The 9,951-nt window shown below is 36.1% G+C and overlaps 1 protein-coding gene across 1 annotated transcript; it reads left to right on the top strand.

The window, feature by feature from the left end:
- Window positions 1–218: 218 nt before the first annotated feature.
- Window positions 219–2,767, top strand: LOC133873119 (transcription factor CSA-like). Its single transcript, XM_062310841.1, has 3 exons — window positions 219–1,119; window positions 1,457–1,903; window positions 2,080–2,767. Exons 1-3 carry the CDS (start codon window positions 717–719, stop codon window positions 2,346–2,348), a joined length of 1,119 nt encoding a protein of 372 aa, XP_062166825.1. The 5' UTR covers window positions 219–716; the 3' UTR covers window positions 2,349–2,767.
- Window positions 2,768–9,951: the final 7,184 nt, after the last annotated feature.

Below are 9,951 nucleotides of genomic sequence, written 5' to 3'. Positions count from 1 at the left end.
AGTCTGGTTTTCCCCAAAGCCCGAGAGAGAGAGAGAGAAACAGCAAGACCAAGACCAAACATGATGTTTTTAATGTTTAGAGGGACTCCCACCAGGGCCACCACCCACACGAGCGGTTCTCGAATTGCATGCACTGCACAGACTTTCCTAGAGAGAGATGATACATATTTAATATTTTCCCGAGAGAGAGAGAAAAAGAGAGAGAGGGATCAGTCTCAAAATAAGGAGCGTGACCTCATTTTCTTTCTTCATAGAGAGGAAGTAAACAGAGAAGAGAGTGAGAGTGAGAATCGTGTGCATTCTTCTCTTCTTTTTCGTTATTGCTTTCTCTTTGAACAGTAGAACCTATTCTATTTGCTGCTCCCCTTCTTTAAAATTAACATCCTTCTTTCTTCTGATTCTTCGCAGCCACTTACAGAGCCAAACCCCACTCCTCCCCCCCTCTTTTTTCTTTCCCTTTCTCTTCTGCCAAACAAAACCTTAATTCGGGGAATAAAAGAGAGGGAATAGAAAAATGCAATTCATCCTCGTTGCTTTCTGATTTTCTCATTAGTTTCCTTTTTCTCACTCTCTAACAAGAATCAAAGAGAACCCCTGCTTTTTTATTTTTCTTATTAGCATTTAAAAAACTCCCATTCTGGTTCTTGACGTTCTGCTTTATTTTCTTTCATCTTCTCTGATTTTCTTTTCCGGGTTCATCTGCTATTTCACTAGCAATGAGTCTGCAACACCTAAGGGGTGATCGTAACGTTTTCAATGGGTATCGAAATATAAACTTTATGCTCCCTCCTCCTATCTCTCAACTTTCTCACTCCAACACTTCTGAAATGGAGTTCCAGATTTTGAGCCCGTCACTAGAAAATAGTAGGAAACCATTGGGTTTTCAGCTATTAGAAAGCATAGGTACAGAAAGAGCCGATGATGAGAGAACAGGGCTGTCTTTGAAATTTGGTGAGGAAGAGGAAAGCAACAGTTCTGCTGCTGGGAAAAGTGGGCACACCAAACTTTGTGCCAGAGGCCATTGGAGGCCTGCTGAAGATGCCAAGCTCAAAGAGCTTGTATCCCAATTTGGTCCTCAAAACTGGAACTTGATTGCCGAGAATCTTGAAGGAAGATCAGGTAATTCAAAGGCTGTATCAAAAGAAAAGTTGACAAGGACTAATTTGGTGAAAAATGTCCATACAGTCATGCTACGTGGATTGATCACAAAATAAATAAATAAAATAAAATAAAAAGAGATTAGCAAAAAAAAAATGATCATTTTTTTTTTTCTTTCTGGATTGGGTATTTTTGAAATCCATCAGATTCTAGAAGAACCATAAAATAGCTTTGAGGACATTTAATTTTTTATGCTTTCATTCCCGCTTGGTAGAATGAGAAGGAACCATTAGAGATATCAATTGATATTTCATTTTCTTGTCCATGATCTGAAAAGTTTGTGTTTTTCTATTTTCAGGGAAAAGTTGCAGATTAAGGTGGTTTAATCAGCTAGATCCAAGAATTAACAGGAGGGCTTTCAGTGAGGAAGAAGAGGAAAGGCTCTTAGCTGCACATAGGCTATATGGCAACAAATGGGCCATGATTGCTAGGCTCTTCCCCGGCAGAACTGACAATGCAGTCAAGAACCATTGGCATGTGATCATCGCTAGGAAACACAGAGAACACTCTAGCGTTTACAGGAGGAGAAAACCCTCTTCTTCTCAGATCCTTTCCAAGGGCTTTGATATGAGTTTCGAAAACAATGCCTGCAGTGATTCAACCCACTCAAACACCATGGATGAATCTGCTTCAACCTGCACTGATCTCTCCCTCACGCCCTCTTCAAACAAAGTGGCCCTCAGTTTTTTCACCAACTTTGGAACAGTCCAGCAGCAGCAGCGACAATCCTATGGATCACAGTTGGGTATGTTTGTCCATCCCTGCTTCCTCTCAATTGAAATCACAAATGTGTTTTTCTTTTCTCCTTTGGGCTCCTAATCCTGGTGATAAATAAATTATTGAGTGGGTCTATTTAGATAGTATTTCTCTAAATTATTTCATTATTAGTAGTAGATTTTGATACTTGATTTTGGGTAGCAGATTGCTCTGGAGATAAGGTGGTGACGGTGGGAGATGGGGATTTTGACAAGGTCTACGGCACTGGGAGTGGGTTCTGTAAGCATGGGCCTACGGGAACAGTGGTGGGTGAGGCTCAATCTGGTCATTCAGATTCAAACTCAGAAGTCTCTGCAGCAGAGTCAGTTGCCACCAATAATAAGACCGATATCTCAGTGTCTGGGGAAAATGAAAATAAGACTGAAAAAATCAACATGCGCTTCATTGATTTCCTTGGAGTGGGAGCTACTTAAAGATATGGCTTGGAGAGGCTGAAAACAGAGGAAAAGGGCAAAGAGTTTGTCAGACAGGGTTAGGCATTGGAGCACCAATTAGGTCTCTGTCTCTGATGCACAAAAAGAGTGAGCATGCGGGAGTCACATCTACAATCAATGTACAGTTAGTTCCAGATAAGGAGAAAAATATGGACTAGTACAGTAAAGAAGCTAAAAAGAATAGGAAGGAGAGAGAGAGAGAGAGAGAGAGAGAGAGAGAGTTTTGAGCAGTTATGAGTTTCAAAATAATTTCTAAACTCTGTTTTGGACTTATTCAGCATTTGTTATTCTCTGTGAATCTGATGTTGTGGCATTGCGTATGTGAGGGAAGGCCAAAGTTGCTTCTCCTTCGTTACTGACTCAATGAATGCACCTGCCCATCTTTCATGACTTTTCAATACCTGCATGTCATTGGTGTTTGGTATTCTTTCTTTGACCATGTTTTACAGGCCCTGCCAATTTTATTTCTTTTCCTGAACAATTAATACATCTGTTGCTTATGCAGGACAAATGCTCCCATCGACATCGGTGGAAAATGAGAAATGAGTTTTTGTTTTTTTCATCAGTGAATATCTGTTGTACATCTTTGTACTATTTTTTTCAAATAAATTATGTGGGTTCTACAAATTATTTGATTAATTGACAAAAGAGATGAACACCAGATATATCAAATATAAATTGTTTAATCCATATAAAATTGAAAATTGAAGTTCATTTGGTGGAGAGAAAGGAAATTATGGATCAAATATCATGGACTGTTTTATGATTTGACATGCAAAATAGGCATGTGTTTGTGATGGCAGGTGAAAGAAGGCTTCGCCTGGGCTTGGTCTTGTCTAAGAGAGTGCCCTTTCTTTTTTGTTTTTTCGGCATGTGGTTGTGATGGCTGGTGAAATAAGGTTTCACCTGGGCTTGGTCTTGTCTAAGAGAGTCTTTTCTTTTGTTTTTTTGGCATGTGCAATGTAATGGCAGGTGAAGAAATTCATAATGAAATGGAGATGCGAAAGAAGTGAAAAAAACCCACCAGAATAACATGGTTCCGTCTATAATTTATATTTGCAGCCTAAAGTTTTTGATGCTATATTTTTGTTTTTATTCTTGATAATCTTTACAAATACTAATGACTTTTATTTATAGAAAAATTGTGGTAGGTGAATTACAATACAAAAAAGGTAATCAGATTACAAGAATTTGATTGCAATCACAATTATATTGAGAACAATCTAATGAGAATTGGTTAAATTGGCCTTGTTACGTCTTTGTGCTTTGACTTGCACGGATTCATCAATATGTGATTGAAAAAAAAATATATCGTGGCTTCCGTTTTGTTAGTCTTACCAGAAAAAGAAACAGAAAAAAAGATATTTCATACCAAAAATTCGCACAGTTGATTCGATCTCTTATAATAATACCACTTTTCAGTACCAATTTTATTCCGGGTTTTATAATTATTAACTAGCTATAACACTTTATCTTGTGAATAGTCTCATAGTCCAACATATCTTAAATTGAAAATTAGAAGAAATGAACCCAGATATCCAAAATGACAAAGAGAATTGGTTGTTTGGGCTAAATATTTCAAAACTGACACAAAGAGAAGAAACCTGCTTCTTTGGAACTCCGCCCAGTGAAAGAGAGAGACAGAGGGAGTGTATGCTTGTTAGGACATAGTAACATTTTAATTATAGTCTCAGATTTGGGGATCAAATCCTACTTTTTATCATGTTTGAGGCATTTATAAAAACAGAAAATGCTTATAAATCTAATACAAAATTAGAGGATTAAAGTTAAGGGTTATAATGAGTTTAATTAAATTGTTCGGGTTATAATTGACCTATATAGTTTTATACTCATGTTTCATACGATCAAAATTCGACAAGCGATATAAGAGGTAGTAATTTTTACATGACATGTGAACCCGACACAAAATCAAAACAAAATTAGTGGATTAGAGTTAAGGGGATAGTTCGGCCACCGCCTTTGGCTACTCCAACTCCCCAAAAGAAAAAAATAATAATAAAATATTGAGGGAGTGGCCGAACTACTTTCAATGCCATTAGGGGTTGCCAAGCCACCCCAAAATATGATAGAAAGAAGTGAGTGCATCATCTCCAAGCCATTTGAGGGTGACTTGGCCATGCCCTGATTTTTCTTTTTTAGATTTTTCTTTTTTATTTGTAGTTTTTTTGTTATTATTATTTTTATTTATTTTTTCGAATATATAATGATATTTTGTCTTATTGAAAAATAATATATTAAATCTTTTACTAGTCTTGGGGAGAGACATTGATAATTTTTTAGTAGTTTAGAAAGACTTTGCCTCGATTGAAAGTTTAGAGAGAATATTGTTCCTTTATTTTATTATTCAAATGTAAATGGGCAGGAACTTCTACATATCCTTACCCTTAGTATGAAGGTTCTATTTTTCCTTGTAGCGAATCATTTCAAAGGTCATATAATCCATCTTTTAGATATACGTATAGCTCTATAATTTTTAAAGATGACGATAGTTTATTATATATAACAGAACGTAGTAAGAAGAAATAACTTTTGCACGCACAATACATGAGTACTTAGAGCATCAGTATTGAACTCTTGGTTTGTGGTGGAGCTGGTTGAAGATGGTGATTCCGTGGGGCGGACTCAGTTGTTGTTTGAGTGCAGTTGCTCTTTATGTTCTCGGAAGGAGTAGTGGAAGGTCTATGTTATTTTCTCTTTGTTAATTCATGGGTCTGACTGGGAAAGATGGCCTGGGTTTGATCGGAAATGGGTCTGACCGGGAGAGTGAAGCTTTTTAATTTGATCGGAAATGGGTTCGACATGAAAGATATTTTTATGTTGATTCTATGTTTAATTTTGGTTTCTGTATGTTTATTCATGTTTTTCTATTTCGCTTATGAGAAAGATGGGTTTGTCCGTGATGGAGGGGATTGGGAATGAGATTAAGGCGGAGGGGTTGTTAAAAATGGTTGGTATCAAAACCAATAAAAAATAATATCTAATTAAAATGGCAAAAATTTTATAAAGTTTGATGTAGAAAACTTTTTAAAAGTGACAAATAAAATCAAAAATGTAGTTTTTTAAACCAAAATTTAAAGAAAATTTGGAAAGCTTCATACAGATACTCTTAGTACATTTCTTACGTATCATTGGGAATCCCTTACCTTATCCAAAAATGTCCAAATGTAACAAAAATTGGATTTCGCCACAGTAATTCAATGCTTCTTTTGGAACGTGGGATTTGACTTAAAGTTCTAATTTGAGAATTTTCAATTATGATTTGCTCCATAGTTATTTTAAAACAATTTTTGGGCTTCGAGAACCCAAACTATAATACTCCAGTGTTGGGGCCAAAAACTTTGAGATGCAAAATTGGGCCCGAGAGATCGGGCCTTAAGAAGAAGGAAATTCGTAGTGGCGAAACAGAAGAGAGAGACGTCTCTCTCTCTCTCTCTCTAAAATTTTGTACGTATTAAGGGGTACGATTGGTGAGATCCACATGTTTGATGCTCTCTTATAATTCGGCTCCACCGACCATTTCGCCCATTGTCAATTGATAGTACCTTCTAAAACCTCGCCAACGAATTTCTTGCATCTTGCATGCAAAGGGTAGACCCAATTAAGTGATGTTATAAATGGTTGTGTGCGCTGGCTAGCCTGACTTTGTTGAAGCACGCAGTGTACTGTCTTCACCTAATAAGTTTTTCTTAATTTTCTTTTGTCCTTCAAACATGCAATAGTGAAACCGTGCGTGGTTCGGGATGTTAGCACACTACATATAATAATATATGCTAAAATAAGCTTGAAGGAGTGAAACTACACGTGGCTGCAGGTACTTGCAACATGTAGAGCAGAGGTGGCAATTAGTGGGAAGTGTGCGTCTCTATCGATGGCAAGTGTAGAAGTTGCAAGATGGTAGTTGAATGAAGGGACACATGGTCTGTTAAGTAGTTAGTTTACAGTTAGCAGTTATGTTAGTTAGCTATGATAGTAGCTGAGTATTGAATTGTATAAAAAAGAGAGGCAAATTAAAGGCCGAGTGTATGTATCGACTGTTTTGTAATTGTTCATTGTGAGCATTTGGAGGCCGTGGCTGCTCCAACTGCTATAAACTTTGAGGTCTTTGGCTACTCGAATTGCCAAGATAATATATATAGTTCCTCATTTTCCTTCGTCCATTCTACTTTCTTTCTCATTTTCTTCTACTTATCTGCATTAGAATCTTAACAGAACTTCAGTTCTGTTACATAAGGTGCCGAAAAAGATTTAGAAATATGTTCAATCACATTTGTTCCAGCGAATTAAAGATCATGATCAAGAATAGAAACTATATGAAAACATATTTTAGTAGAGAGGTACCTTCTAACCTAAGCCTATTGATGGCTTATTGATGGAATACATTCCCTCACGGGACTCTTATGACACCACTACAAAAACCGATCATTTCCCTGTACTAAAAAAGCGCTGAGAAATGTCATAAAAACAACCACTACAAAAATAAATAAATAAACATACTCTCATTAGTGGTGACAAAAATATCGCTACTAAAAGTCCAATAGTCGACGCTATTGATCAATAGTGGCGACTTGTCGACTCGAATGATCAAGTCGCCACTATTGATCATGAACGTCAACATTAAGGATGACCCAATAGCAACGATGATAATATTTTTGGGTTAACACTGCAAGTTTTAGAACTAAAATCATATGTCGACGCTAATGGCCTATTTGCTTTAATTTGAGTTGTAGCGCATCAACAATACATGATTTATAACTATTACCAAACACGTCTTCCAACCAAATAAAATATCAAGCATTTCATAAAAAAAAATTATATTATTACTATATAAAATTCTTTACTAAAATTTAGCCAAAATATCGTTACATGTCTAGATTTCTACTGGGAAAATAGAATACATGACAACAATCCTTCGACCTATGGAGTAAGTTTTAGACTGATGCAACTTTTACATGCATAAGCTTTCAACCAAATGAGTAAGAAAACAGTCCTTGTTAGAGCTACGCCATGCGGTCCTTTAATAGCACATTGCTTAGTTAGTAGGAGGAATTTGGCTTGATAAGAGATTCTAGGGAAGCCAAAAATTTGTAACGCCCCAATTTTGGACCAACAAAACTATAAGCGGAAACCTTAGTTAATTGCTAGTTGACCTTTGATGAAATAAGGGTGTCATAGCACATTTGCGGTGGTGAAACCGATATTTAAGGAAAATTTATGTTTTGAATGTATTGATGACGGTGAAATAGTAAGGAGTTAATGGATCGGATCGATAATATGTCTAGTATAAGCCACCAATTATGAATAAGGAGTAAGTTGAGGCATAGTGTTGTTAGGTTGAGTATGAAAATCTCAATGCTTTACCTGTTTAAAGGTGATAGTACCTATGATTTAATGAGAAATAGATCGTAATATCACATGAGGATAAGTGAAATTGTGAATAATGGAGACACTTGATAAGCCCACACAAGAACTTTGATGTCTTGAGGATCACAATTGAGAACAATTGGAGCTTTTCCATTATGATTTTAGGAATTGATAAAGGAGATTCATGGGAAACAATTAAATTGTTGCTGAGGTTGCTTAAGGGATGAATCTCCTAGCTAAAGTTTTGAGGATAGTTTGCCACAATGACTAAGAGATTGAGGCACCAAGGATAAAATAAAGTATATAGTATAGAGGAATGAGAATGGTTCACCTTAAGTCATAGTTTGGATAATGAGTTTGAAACTAAGGAGGGGAGACTTAATGAAATGACTTAGACTTACGATGAATATATACATAGAAGAGACAAGTGATACGAGTAAAGTGGTATGTAGTAAAGTGATATATGAGTTGAAGTGATTGAAAATTGTAAAGGATGATGTAAAGTTCAAATGAATGAAGTATTGGATTGCCAAGTGTAAAGATTAGTTATGACCTTGAGGTTAAAGACAGAATGTTGGATGCAAATTATTTTGAGGATCATTGAGGTAGCTTCATGTAAGCAAGTTCAATCAAAGAGTTGTTTGCAATTTCGAGGATGAAATTTTTATAAGAAGGGGAAGATGTAAAGACCAATAAATTAAATAGGGAGTTTAGCAATTAATAAGTCATATTTATTAAATAAGATGGACTAATATTAGATTTTAAGTGATATTCATATTATTGAATTAAAATAAGTTTAAGATAAAACAATAGAAATGAATAATAATAATAATGAGTCATAGAGTAATAAATAATTAATTGTATGAATAGAATGTAGTTAAATTAAATGTGGGGTCGAATATTAATTGATGAATGATAGAAATAAAATTAGATGGGGTCCTACTATAATTAATAGTAGTTGGGGGCTTTAAATAAAAGGAAATTCTATCTTGCCATGTGTCATCGCTGGATTGGGTAGGAGAAGATTACTCTATCTTCTCCCAACCACTCTCAAGATGACACATAGCCACTTCTTCTCTCTTTCTTTTTCCTTCTTTTTCTCTCTTTTTCCGGATCCCTCTCTCTCCCCCACCCGTCGCCCCTTCCTTCTTTGTCTTTCTTTCTTCCTCTTCCCCTCTCGGTCTCACGCATACACCCCCTACTTGAAGCAGCATCACGCTCTCCTCTTCTCTTTTCTTCCTCTCTTCTCTCCCCATCTCCTTTCTTCTCTTCATCTTCTCTAGCACGCATACATACTGACCCGAGAGAGTGAAGAGCCGAAATGAAGAAAGGAGAAAGAACACCGAAGAGCACAAACAGAGACCGAGAGACCGAATTGCTAGAAATCCAAGGTGAGATTTCCTCTTTTTCCTTTTCCCCTGATTTGGTTGAATCTTCCTTAGATTTTCTCTTGAAACTGGATGGGTTCTCTTTGGGATTTGATTCAGGTCAAAATCTTTGGGTTTTTATGGGTTATTGTTTGTGTTTATATTTTAGGATTAATGCTAAGCGAAAATGGAGATTGATTTGGGTTTTGTTGTGATGGAAGAAATCTAGGGTTTCATGAGGGGTGTTGGCCGAATGGTACATGTTTCTTGGAGTTTTGGTTTTTAGTGGTTTTAGCTTATGTTTAACACTCTATTGTAGGTTGTTGAATGTTAGATTGGATTTCTATAATGTTGTTTTGGTGGAACCCAAATATGGTTTTAGGAGTTGTAAATTGAGTATTATGTTTATGGATGTGAGTTGCAAATATGGGTGTATCTTTGTTGTTAGGTTTCATGGATGTGTTTGATTCCTAGTAAGTTGTGATTCTTTGATGAAGTTTAGTTCTTGGTGGTTATTTATTAGAGACTAAGTTTAATGTTTATAGGAGCTTATATTAGTTCAAATTCAGATTTGGGTAATTGTTGACATTGATGTTAAATGATTGAATTTATTTAGATTGGTTGAGTGTGGGTGTTAGCCGTGAGAGTTGAAATAGCCGAACTTGTCATATGTGTGTTGGACCACAAAGGGTGCAAACCCAAGTGTAGGTTTTCGCAAGTAATAAATCACGGTAAGTCCGAGGTCGATCCACAAGGAATGATTAGACACGAGAGAATAATTCTTACTATTTTGCAGAAAAGAAAAATAAATAAAAAAATATGAATTTTTGCTT

This window comes from Alnus glutinosa, chromosome 7, assembly GCF_958979055.1.
Source record: "Alnus glutinosa chromosome 7, dhAlnGlut1.1, whole genome shotgun sequence".
Classification (NCBI taxonomy): Eukaryota; Viridiplantae; Streptophyta; class Magnoliopsida; order Fagales; family Betulaceae; genus Alnus; species Alnus glutinosa.
The sequence above is the reverse complement of the archived record's forward strand: the minus strand, read 5'-3'. Positions and strand labels throughout refer to the sequence as shown.